Source organism: Rhinoraja longicauda, chromosome 5 (genome assembly GCF_053455715.1).
Source record: "Rhinoraja longicauda isolate Sanriku21f chromosome 5, sRhiLon1.1, whole genome shotgun sequence".
Taxonomy (NCBI): Eukaryota; Metazoa; Chordata; class Chondrichthyes; order Rajiformes; family Arhynchobatidae; genus Rhinoraja; species Rhinoraja longicauda.
Genome location: NC_135957.1, coordinates 61,439,563 through 61,452,883, shown reverse-complemented (window position 1 = coordinate 61,452,883; position 13,321 = coordinate 61,439,563). Strand labels below are relative to the sequence as shown.

The 13,321-nt window shown below is 38.2% G+C and overlaps 1 protein-coding gene across 5 annotated transcripts in view; it reads left to right on the top strand.

The window, feature by feature from the left end:
* map3k7 (mitogen-activated protein kinase kinase kinase 7) overlaps positions 1-12,919 on the top strand; it is a 101,130-nt gene extending 88,211 nt beyond the window's left edge. For all 5 annotated transcript variants that reach the window (XM_078399667.1, XM_078399666.1, XM_078399665.1 and 2 more), the window contains 3 exons: positions 2,088-2,149; positions 2,958-3,073; positions 7,180-12,919. In XM_078399667.1, the coding sequence (XP_078255793.1) occupies positions 2,088-2,149; positions 2,958-3,073; positions 7,180-7,360 (359 nt within the window). In that variant the 3' untranslated portion in view covers positions 7,361-12,919. The remainder of the gene's footprint in view (positions 1-2,087; positions 2,150-2,957; positions 3,074-7,179) is intronic.
* Positions 12,920-13,321: the final 402 nt, after the last annotated feature.

Genomic DNA, 13,321 nt, shown 5'->3' with positions numbered 1-13,321 from the left:
ACCAACAATCAAAGTACACATCTCACCATGGAAACTGTGAAATTTAAATGTTCTTAATAAGTTGGCATTTAAAAAACTATATTATCCATGAGTGACGATGCATACATGTGAATTAGGAGCAGGCATAGGCCATTCAATAAAACCATGATAACCAAAACAGAATGAGTTGTTCAATGAGTCCTTCAATGAGTCCCAGAATGAGTCCTTCAGCTGGGGTGAGAATCAGCCATTCTTGCCTTGCCTTGCCTTGCCTGTACTGGACTCCATATTCACAAAGATGCTTGATTTTTTTAATGGCCTAGCAAAACTCTCAGTCCAAAGACTATTGGGACTATAATTAACTGGTCTTTCAAGTGAGACCCAGGTTCTGAAAAGTGAATGAAAAGTATAAATAATAATTTGTAAACGATCCAGAAGCTGAAACATAGAAAAGAGGTGCAGGAGCAGGCCCATTTGGCCCTTCGAGTCAGCACCACCATTCAATATGATCATGGCTGATCATCCAAAATCAGTACCACATTCCTGCTTTCTCCCCCTATCCATTGATTCCGTTAGCCCTAAGAGATAGATCTAACTCTCTCTTGAATAAATCCAATGAATTGGGCTCCACTGCCTTCTGTGGCAGAGAATTCCACAGATTCACAACTCTCTGGGTGAAAAGGCTTTTCCTTATCTCAGTCCTAAATGGCCTACCCCTTATTCTTAAACTGTGTTCTGGTTCTGGACTCCCCCAACATTGGGAACATTTTTCCTGCATCGAGCCTGTCCAAACCCTTAAGAATTTTATATGTTTCTATAAGATCCCCTCTCATTCTAAAGTCGAGTGAATATAAGCCCAGTCGATGCATTCTTTCATCATATGTCAGTCCCGCCATTCCAGGAATTAACCTGGTGAACCACTCCCTCAATAACAAGAGTGTCCTTCCTCAAATTAGGAGACCAAAATGCACACAATACTCCAGGTGTGGTCTCACCAAGGCCCTGTACAACTGCAGTAGGACCTCCATGTTTCTATACTCAAATCCTCTCGCTATGAAGGCCAACATGCCATTTGTTTTCTTCACTGCCTGCTCTACCTGCATGCTTACTTTCAGTGACTGATGTACAAGGATTCCCAGGTTCTCGTTGCACCTCCCCTTTTCCTTATCTGACACCATTCAGATAATAATCTGCCGCCTTGTTCTTTGTTTCAGTAGTTCAGATACTGATTACATCATTTGTTCTTGCTTGATCATGTTTGACTTTGGAATATGTTTAAGAAAGTGAAGAGAATATTGAATTGCACAGCCAAGATAATTATGTGGGAATCAATTCAAATAATTCTTTAATTCTATTGTAGGATAACTTTGACTTCCATACTGTGGCCAATATAGTTAATAAGATCAGAAAAGTGGGAATGAATTGAGGCAGTTTAAAAAAGAACTGGCACAAACCCAATGTGGAAACAATGAAATCATTTAAGAAGTAATCAAAGGTTGTTAACATATATTTTTACACACTATAAATATCGTCAATTATTTTCTTTCCAAAGTCCATAATGTAATGAACTGTTTAAAGGAAACAATGTGACCAATTATGATCTAAGGCGAGTTAGTGTGGGTATACAGAGTAAAAAGTGATGGCCCGATATTTTGATCACCTTCACTTATTCCCATTCCCTGCCCTGCAATTCATCATTGCTCCTGAATTGCCACCTTAAATCAAGGTCTTGCTCTGTGAGGCAATGACAGTAAATCTTGATTCCCCACCTCGGTGCAAAGGTTGCGAATCGTGACCTCCTGTTGTACCACCGTGATCTGTGCCTCTCTTCTCAAATATGAAGTTGTAAGGAAAACTAAAATAATGAAGAAAGAATCTCAGGAAAAATACACTCTCCCTTTCAGGCGGTATTGATGGCAGAAATCCACTTGAACAAACAGCTGGTCTGGTGAACTTATTTTATAAATGATGTTCTTCACCAGACCAAGCAACCAGCTGCCTCAGACAACTGGACTTTGACAAGATTTGAAGTCAGTTCCCATAAATAAACACTGTGAAATATATGCAACCTAATAATTTGAGCTAATGCTTTAACAATTATTTTCCAGATACCAATGGTTCTGATAACTCTATCCCAATGGCATATCTTACACTGGATCACCAGTTGCAGGTAAGAATTGTCAGTGCATACCTCAAATAGTTTTGGTTGATTATTTTAAATTCTGAGCACTAATTCATTGTGAAGCTTAATATATGGGTGGCTTGTGCTCATTTTTTGAATGATTTTCTCAAGCAAATAATTTCTACTAATTCATGCTATGAATATGCAGTTAGATAAATTGTAAGAAGGAACTGCAGATGCTGTTTTAAACTGAAATCGAAATTCTATAGCCACTGCAGTTAGATAAATGTTCTAATTAAATGAGTATACAGCATTACACTCTGTAAGTGGTCTATGATCATTAAGTTATAGGTGACTGAAGATAAAGGGAAATTCCTTGAGCATTTGTATCAGTTACCATATTGACAATAAGAACAGAAAACGCTGGAAATGCTCATATAGTCAGGCATTATCTGAGAGGATAGGATTCGAGTCAATCGAGTTTGTTTCAATGGAAATGCCTGATACTGGGAGCAGGATTATATATTTGTGGATTCATTGGGGGCAAGTGTCCAAAATACGTGAGGTTATCCTTATCCTTCCACATTATGACCTAGTGTCTTTTCCACATCTATGCCTGTGTACTAATGTCGTTAAGAATTGCATGTGGTCTTAAGAAATTAAAACGTAATTAAGTTTGACCCTGTCCTTATCCATTCTCCCACCATGAGCTTTGAATATAACTCCCCTATAAATGTGAAAGTCCATTGTTTCCTGATACAGCTGCGTATATATTTTTCCAACAGTGATTTTTAGATTAGCTTCTAAAAGTATGCTTTGTGACCATTTCATTTGTGACATTTGCATTTCTCTACAGCCACTAGCTCCATGCCCAAACTCCAAAGAATCCATGTCTGTATTTGAGCAGCATTGCAAAATGGCTCAGGAATACCTGAAAGTTCAAACTGAAATAGCATTATTACTACAGAGAAAGTAAGTGACGGTTATTTCCATTTCCCTTGTACGAGGAGTTTAAATTAAAATAGCATCAAACAAACATGCAAATTTTTATTGTTGCAAGATCTGAAAATGCTGCATTATTACAGAGCATCTCCAACAGAGTGGGAAAATTACTAATACATGTGTGTGCCAGGTTTTCTTTTCATCTTGGAATGGTAGCATCAAGGCCAATGAAAAGGAGATGGCAGACAAACCACAATGTTCAAGTAACAAGAGCAAGTGAGAGATTAAATATTCCAAACGGGAGCAAGCTTCTTGACCCCTCAAAGCCTACCTATTATCATTCCATCATAAATGAGGCCCTCCCTTGGATTTCCTGTATATATCGGGCAGCTCTGCTCTTGCTCTGTCTTCCCCCCAGTCGTAACAGGGACAGGGTCCCCCTAGTCCTCACTTTCCACCACATCAGCCGTCGCATACAGCACATAATCAACCAACATTTCCGCCACCTCTAACGGAATCCCACCACTAGCCGCATCTTCCCATCTCCACCACTTTCCGCCGACACCGTTTCCTCCGAAACCCCCTGGTCAACTCATCCCTTCCCACCCAAACCACCCCTTTCCCAGGTACTTTCCCCTGCAACCGCAGGAGATGCAACACCTGTCCCTGTACCTCTCCTCTCAGCTCCATCCAAGGACCCTGACAGTCTTTTCAGGTGAGGCAGAGGTTCACTTGCAACTCCTCCAACCTCATCTACTGTTCCAGGTGTGGACTCCTATTTATCGGTGAGATCAAGTGCAGGCTCGGCAATTGCTTCGCTGAACATCTCCGCTCAGTCCGCCTAAACTTACCTGATCTCTTGGTTGCTAAACACTTTAACTCCCCCTCCCATTCCCATACTGATCTTTCTGTCCTGGACCTCCTCCATTGTCAGAGTGAGGCTCAGTGCAAATTGGAGGAACAGCACCTCCTATTTCACTTGGGCAGCATACTCCCCATTGATATGAACATTGACTTCTCTAACTTACCCTTGTTACCCTTGCTTTTTCTCTCTCTCTCCCCATCCCTTCCCAGTTCTCCAACCAGTCTTACTGTCTCCTACATTTTATCTCTGCATTGTTGTTGCCTTCTCCCAGCTAACAATGATCTATTCTACATTTTTCTTGATCTCCATTCCCTTTGCCCTGTTTTCACATCGTCAAACCTCCATATCTATGTATTATCTCCCTCCCCCCTGGTCATTCTGAAGAAGGGTCTCAACCCAAAACGTCACCCATTCCTTCTCTCCAGAGATGCTGCCTGTCCCGCTAAATGACTCCAGCATTTTTTGTCTATCCTCACTATTATCAAGTAGGTTTAAATACAGATTTAGTTTAGTTTATTGTCATGTGTACTGAGGTACAGTGAAAAGCCTTTGTGTTGTGTGCTATCCAGTCAGCAGAAAGACTACACATAATTACAATCAAGTGTCCACTGAGAAATATTCTCACAGCTGTAGGCTTGACAAAACTAAAACATTTTGACATCGTCCAGATCTGTACAGAGAATTTGATTGCAATTTTAAATACCAGATTGAACATCCATCCTAGTGTTATTCCATGAACTCTGGAAATATAACCTTGGATAATGGATATGCATTCAGAGTTCTTGAAAGTTAATTCAGCTGCACATAACTTCTCACCAAGGCCAAAAATAGCAATTTTGAAAAGAAAATCATCATCCACCCCTTTAGCCTTCACCTCACCTATCGTGATGCTGCTCACACAACTGAGTTTCCCCAGGGATATGGACTCAGTAACCAAGGAATAGCAGTGACACGATTAAAGTTGCCATCTAAATTAAACATTTAAGTAAAAGCCTCTCCCTTTCGAGTGAATTTCAAATGGAGTGTTGTGCAAAGGAAGAGCTGAACAATTTTCTCTCCAATGTCCTGATCAAGAATCTCAGAGAGTCATAGAGTGATACAGTGTGGAAACAGGCCCTTCAGCACAACGTGCCCACACTGGCCAATATGTCCTAGCTACACTAGTCCCATCTGCCTGCGCTTGGTCCATATCCCTCCAAACCTGCCTATCCATGTACCCATCCAAATGTTTCTTAAAAGTTGGGTTAGTCCCAGCCTCAACTACTTATTCCACACACCCACCACCCTTTGTGTGAAAAAGTTAGCCCTTGGATTCCCATTAAATCTTTTCCCCTTCACCTTGAACCTATGTCCTCTGGTCCTCAATTCCCCTACTCTGGGCAAGACTCTGTGCATCTACCCGATCCATTCCTCTCATGATTTTGTACACCTCTATAAGATCGCCCCTCATCCTCCTGCGCTCCAAGGAATAGAGATCCAGCCTACTCAACCTCTCCCTACAGGTCACACCCTCTAGTCCTGGCAACATCCTCATGATAGGAGCAGAATTAGGCAATTTGGCCCATCAAGTCTACTCCACCATTCAATAATGGCTGATGTCTATCCCTCCTACCCAATTCTCCATCCTTCTCCCCATAGCCCCATACAAAGTGTATTAAATTGAAGAAGAAAACATGTAAGCTGTTGGGTCTGAAAAAGGGGATACATTCAGAATTAACCAAATAAGGACCACGAAAATAAGAAAGAGAAAATAAATATGAAGGCAAACTGGCAGGAAATATAAAAACTGCCCTCATCCTCCTACACTCCAAGGAATAGAGTCCTAGCCTACTCAACCTCTCCCTTTAGCTCAGACCCTCTAGTCCTGGCAACATCCTCTTATATCTTCTCTGTACCCTTAGTATAAGAAAATAACTGCAGATGCTGGTACAAATCGATTTATTCACAAAATGCTGGAGTAACTCAGCAGGTCAGGCAGCATCTCGGGAGAGAAGGAATGGGTGACGCTTCGGGTCGAGACCCTTCTTGGTCTGAAGAAGGGTCTCGACCCGAAGCGTCACCCATTCCTTCTCTCCCGAGATGCTGCCTGACCTGCTGAGTTACTCCAGCATTTTGTGAATAATTCTCTGTACCCTTTCCAGCTTGACAACATCTTTCCTATAACATGGTGCCCAGAACTGAACACAATACTAAATGCAGCCTCACCAGTGTCTTGTATAACTGCAACATGACCTCCCAACTTCTGTACTCAATACTCTGACTGATGAAGGCCATTGTGTCAAAAACCTTTTTGACCACCCGATATACCTGCGACTCCATCTTCAAGGAACCATGCACCTGCACTCCTTGATCCCTCTGCTCCACAACACTCCCCAGAGCCCTACCATTCACTGTTCATGTTAGACTTCCCAAAATGCAACATCTCACATTTCTCTGTATTAAATTCCATGCTCAGCCCACCTGGCATAACAAAATCCATATAACATCTCATAACAAACTTCACTAAAACCGATGTTCTGATCATTATTCATTGCACTTTGTTAGTTTTTTTTAATGTTACAAAGTCAGATTTTGTGATACTTGTATTTTAAAAAATACTATTGACTACTAAGCATTTTGCATTAATCTGAGGTAAGAAAGGTTTTCTATTATAAAATGGGATTAGTATAGGATTAGTCAAATGGGTGTTTGATGGTCAGACACAATAGGCCAAAAGTCATATGGTCAGACACAATAGGCATGTATCTTTCTATGATTGCATGTGAAGGGAAAGATACTGGGAGGAAAGTGGCATTTCAGATAAGAGAATAAACTGAGGCCGAAATTGAAATTGTATTGTTTCCATCTTCAGAAGTCTACCACTTGTATCCAAACTTAAAGTTCTGTTTGTGCTCCACCCTGAACTTGCTTACCTGGAAATACAACCCCTCAATTTTGAAATTCTTATCATAGTTTTTGAATCAGTTTATTACTGTCATGTGTACCGAGGTACAGTGAAAAGCATTGATTTTCATACTATTCAAATAAATCAGATAGACCTTGTCTCACTCCTGTGTGGGTATGTAGACTAGTATATTTTGCTGTGCCTACCTGCAATTCTGATTGTTCTCTCTGATGCTGAGATCTAAAACTCTAGAACTTTTTCTCTGCTGTTATTTTGAGTAAATTTCATCTGCATCCAATCTTATTTATTCAGAATTGTATTTTGTATTGATGTTGTTGACACACACAAGGTTCAGTAACTTTTTAAAAAATTGATTCCAAAATATAGGCAAGAATTAATAGCAGAACTGGACCAGGACGAAAAAGATCAACAGAATACCTCCCGGCTGGTTCAAGAACATAAGAAGCTTTTGGAAGAAAACAAAAGTTTATCTATGTACTATCAAGAATGTAAGAAGCGGCTAGAATACATAAGAGCCCAACAGCAAAAGCGACAAGGCACGTCCTGAGGCAGTGAAATATGTGGGCCCTTGTACCTATGCTACATGCCCGGGACTACTGCTTAGTCACACAAAGACTGATTTTATTGGGAGATGACCTGTTATGGATAATTTCATTCAGTGTTCGGGCCTCTCTGTTGTGTTCTGGAAGTGGATTTCTGTGCATCTCCATTGCAGCCTTGTACATCAGACAAACGTTGTCTTTAGTTGTTTTTTTTTTAATAGGTTAGTATTTAATTTCATTCCATGCATATTTTAGATCAATCACCAGTTAGATATGAGATGTTTTAGATTAAATTGTGGCAATAAATTATTTGTAAGAAACTGCAATTCAGTTCAGATGTTACAAGAAGGGAAGGGAATATCTAAACCAAAACAAACTGATTGTTAGGCCCCACTGATCATTCTTACATGTTATGGACTTTATTGCTCATAATTCTGGATGCTAATGTGCCTTGGAGGCCAGCAGTATTTTCCTTTGGTCACCATATGTTAACTATAATGTTCTTTAATTGGGACAGATCTGCAGTAATGGCAGCTGTCCACAGCTCTATGCTAATTTTAAAAAAAAGATCCTATGGCTGGATATTTTGGAAAGTTCTGAAAACATCCAGCAGTATTAATCTCTGAGCCATCTGAAACCTGAAATCAAATAGAGTGCATTGAGCATAGATATTCCAAACTCATATTGCACAGTTTGTCCTACAGAAGGAGAAACACTCTTTTTAAAAATAAATTCCAGAAGTTTTTACAAAGCAGCAACTTGATAGAAGTCTTCAATGCTGATACCACTACAGTAAAATTTAAAATAATTATATATAAAAAATTAACTTGGACATAGCAGTTATATTAGAGATATAAATCTGAAATAACTAAAAGTCATTCAAGAACAATGGGCTCATCCAGCATACAGGAAACAGTATTCACAATGCACTCAACCCAATAATCTTTTATTTTCTGTGATGTGTTTCCTGGGAATACTGGATCACAGAACCATCCTTGTACATTTTTATTTTATCTACTCTAAAGTTGAGCTCTCACATTTAACTGCAGCGAAATTACAGATTTGGCCATGAGATGATTACAGATTTGTGCATTGCTCTGAATAAGCTGTTCTAAAGCTTTATTTTATGGTATAATTAGCTTCCACAGAATAATACCCTTGAATTTTAGCAGAGTGGTATTTTCTTTTGGTAATCAGCTTTGAAAGTATGTCCACATAACATAATGGACCAGGATTGAAGACACCAAGGACAAATTGCACTTTATTTTTTTCTTAGCATGGAGCATGGATGAGCTTGTGAGACATGCAGCCGGGCCAGGTGGAGTTAACAGTACTGTAATTGTTTACATTCTCTAAATTAGCATTGGCAGAGGATCCAGAAAAGATGTATCAATGTGACATGTGTGAAATGTTGGTTGCTTTGGTAGATTCAACCTGAGCAGAATCTTGTGATTAGCTGCTCAGCCAGATATACTCTTATGGGAGATAGGTCATTTATAATTCTGGAAGTGGCAACCACAATTTCAAAGCATATTTTTGTTAGAGATGGTATCCTTTTTGAAGGATGTATATAAGCTGGATTAAAACAATTGGATAAGAACTCCTTTGAGCAGCCTGTTTTACTTGTTTGGATCAAAAGGGAGCTGATGTCTTTTTGTTTGAACGTATTCACTCCAGTGAAAGTATAGTCATTCAGTTATAGTCAGCTGTCTTGTTCAACAGTTGAATAAAACTTTAAGCCATTGGACCGTTTTGAGGACTGCAGAAACATATCTGCATCAAAATATGAGGATGAGTTCTCAAGTTCAGTTATTCCAATATGCTGTGAACAAACAAAAGTTTGTGGTTCTCTCATTTTCTATATCTCACTTTATTTTAATTAATGCGAGAAATTAGTGTTTGCTGATTTTATATGGAAAAAACCCCAACAGATTCTGTAAAACAACAACTGTATATACATATATATTTATTTGAAAGAGTGGCTTATTTTGAATGTTTTTTTTTGTAGGTCAAAACTTTTTTTTTCCCAAGGAGGTTTAGATTAAATTGTAATGTTTATTGGTCAACTGATTGGGGGATGCCAACTGTCATAGACATTTGAAATACCTCAACAGAATTACAGTGGAGTCTGCTTTTAGGCTATTTCTGCAGCCATCTGTTAAAATTCAAAACAATGACCGATCTTGTATTAACTTGTGCATGCTTTTTAATTGCTGGATTAGGTCCTTTCCCAGAGTATTTAGAAATTATGATTTTTCTCCTTGTATATCCTTCCACCTGGTTGTTTATTTTTACAGACACATTCTTGCCACCTTTTTAAACTAAAAGCACTTCATTTGTGGAAAAGTTCTCCAGGATAGCATGGTACCATGCTGAAAAGACCTGAAATCTTTGGTCTTATTTCCCTGACGTTCAGGGTTGCACTGGGGATGCTATAATTGGCCTTCTTGATTTGAGGCAAAGGAGAGAAATCATATTCCTGCAGCCTGTGCAGGAAGAAATAGTGTGTGGGTATTGAGTGAGAATGGGATTCTGATCAACAATGCTGCCTTCCCACATTTGGATTGCTAACTTGCAGCCTAAGATCTGACATGAAGAATGCCAATGCAGGTTACTATGTTGTGGACTGTTGGCATTTCTAGAGCTGTATACCAGCATTAATGTAGTGTTACCAGAAAAATAAGATTGATATATGGGAGGGGAAGGAATACGGGAGGCAAAGGGAGAGGGGCTTCTTTAGAAAATGGCTTTGTTTGAGATGTGGGTTGTGTATGCATTTAGGGATGAGGGTTGTGTTTTGAGACATGCTGTTATTGAATCTAAAAGGTGAGTCCTTGGAGGACTGCAATAGCATTTACAAAGAAAAATAAAGTCTAGAAGTTTTTCACTTACTTCAATGTCAGTTTAGAAATCTGATGTTGTGCCTTAGATTTAATTAAGGGTAAACTATTTTTACAGCTAAGATCCAATTTCAGTTTCAAGTATTGGACTACATCTTTTTTAAAAGAAGGGTCCAAATAGTACTTCAAATATTTTTGTCTAAAAGTATTATGAGGAGACAAGTTTGTTAAGTGATATAAAAGAGAATACGAATCATGTTACTTCACAATACCCCGGCTTTTGCAAAATTCTGAAGTCTTGCATATCAGATTAATAAAGGCCCACCCGGCAAAACAAATCTCTGTACAACAAGTCTCCCATGTTTCTTGAGTAGATTTAAAGAATTCTGAATAAAAATGAGTATTTGCCGTGCCTTTTGCATAGTAGCTTGCAGTGTTAAGTATAATTGCAACCTACATAATTCAGCTCTATACTCCATTTGAAAGGACTGAGATAACAATTTTAATCATTTGCCAAAATAGTTGTATATACTGTAGATATTTGTATTTTTGGTGCATCCAATAACTTGATTATTGATTGCTTGAATAATTTTCAATATTTGGTACATTTTATTTTGTATAGATAAAACATCAAAGCTTTCTGCCATTACTAGCAGCTGTATTAGTAAAAATTCTGTAGTCTCACTGACTCTACCCAGTTGCTGAATGCCCACAATACTTTTACCACAAATCTACTGACATGAGGACTACGACTGTAATTTGAGCAACATTAAGTAGCTTTCTTTAGACATTTCTGCACACAGATAAGGAGACTTGATGCACTACTGAAATTGGGCCTTGGGTTCATTTCCATTGAGCTGGCAAGCTGTGAAGATCAAAAGTTAACCCGCTGATGAAGCACAGTGGATGCTTGGACAACTACTTATTTCATAGCACTGCTTGGGTAAGTAAGGAGCACTTGAATCAAGAAGTAGACCTAGTTTAATCGAATGTAGCCAACTACCTCATCAAACCTACCCAGAGAAGGCCTCAAACATGAAACAGACCCTTTGCTAGTGCAATTAAGAGGCTTGCCTCCTTCAGGTGGGGTATTATGTGGAGGACTTCTATCAATATGTGAATGACACATTTCTGATTTACATTAAGATTGCACTTTCTAGTTCTGTACTGGAGGCATAGTGCCTAAAACAGCCCACTGCATGGTCAAATTTCTAGGCTGGCTCCAATAATAGAACAAGTACTGATGAGTTGATATATCCAAATTAATTAAATCCAGTGTTTGCAAACTTCTAGGAGAATTGCGTGGATTGCTATGTTAATACAACTTTTTCAGACATTTTTTTAAAGCCTCTAATTCAATTATCACATGAAGCAAGGCATGTGTCAATTGTGAACATTAACTCTCCCAACCAATCTCTAAGCTCGAAACAATTTCAAGTGTCACTGTTCAATACATATTATCATTATCAATGCAAATCTTTTGAAAGAGCTTTAATTATTATCCATGGTAGAGTTATATATTCATGAAGCCTGCATATTTGTTTCCTTTTTTTTACTAATATAAAGTAAGAATAAAGCTCATGGTTCCAATGTAAAGCATCAATTTTTTTTAATAATATGTTTTTTAGTTTAAATTGAGCTGAATAAAACACAGCATTTTGAAACTAGACCAGAATAATAATTCCATCAATCAACTAATAATTTCCAAATTCAAATTTAATTCTGAATTATCAAAGTAGTGCCAACAATTGCTTTGAGGTGTTTATAAAAATAATACTTTATGACTGCCAGAAGTTTGAACTTTTCACCAGAGTGAAATCAAGCAGTTGGTTAAAATGCTTTGACGTTTTTTGTATCTCTAACTATGGTTACACGACGCAATGATGTACTGCAACTGAGGTAAATCCTCAGAAGGAAGTAGTCTGATGAATAAACGAACACAAGCACAATTACAAACTGAGGGGGGGGAAAGCATGGGGACCATATGGGATGGCTTCTTGAAAAACATGATTTCTATGATTTGCAACAGAGCAAAGAAATTCTGTCCCTTTAAGAACTAAACCTCTAAGAAAATTTCAGTCGGTGTTCTGTCTCTTTTATCTTCCATACTACAGCTTACAAACATTGCCCAGGTACAGTAGACGTCAGGAAACTAGGTTTCATGATCAATGTATGCAAGGTTATTATACTTCATCGCTAATTCTGTTCTGGAACTAATGGAGCATTTGAGCTGATTTTTTTTTGTTAGTAGTGTGTTACGTGGTTGATCATTTTCCAACAAATTACCAAAAAAAATTGCCATAACTTCAATCCAATAATCTACTTATTTTAAACTTGCATGTTAGCTACAGCTTTGCACTGGAAGAGTGTGATCAAAGTCATAGAGAAATGTTAAACATGTTACATTTGACTCCAAATACCCTGTATGTTTTTCTATCCTATCACCAAGGCGTGAACACACCTGATTCTGGCTCCAGTCATGTGCTACATTTTACATACTCTCCAGCTTTGTATTATTTTTGTATACATGGGTGTGCACATGTTATTTGTCCTTTTCTTGAGGCAGAAGGGCCCCACATTCTGAAACTTACTTTCTTACTTTTTCTTTTGTTCCAATCTATAGTAGTCCTCCAGTTTGTTCGTGATCTTGAGTTTTCAATTTCTCGTTACCATGGAGAAATTATTTAAAAGAACCATTTTCAGTGCAAAAAGAAATTGTGTATCCAGTGCTTAAGACTCTAAATATGAAATGTCTGCCAGCTATTTCGGATAATAAATTTTCAATCTGATTTTGCAATAAACCATTTTAGTCATTTATGGTTCATTTTAAAATAATATAATAGATCCAGTGTGCAAAGCTTTGTGCTGGTGCTATTTTTATATTGTCTGAAAATATTCTGCTGTGTAAGATTAAGTGTTTTGTTTTGAAGTTTCAAAAAAAACTTATTTGTAAGAATTGAAATTTATCATGCAAAGGTGCATGATCAAGTTCAATCCTACTCAAGAGAATGCTCAAAGCGATGCTGTACATTCAACAATGAAAACTGATATTGTACTGGAGTGTGCAGCTGTTCTAAGTGTTTAGAGATGCCAATAGGTTGAGTTGCTCCAGCCTTCCATTAAAAA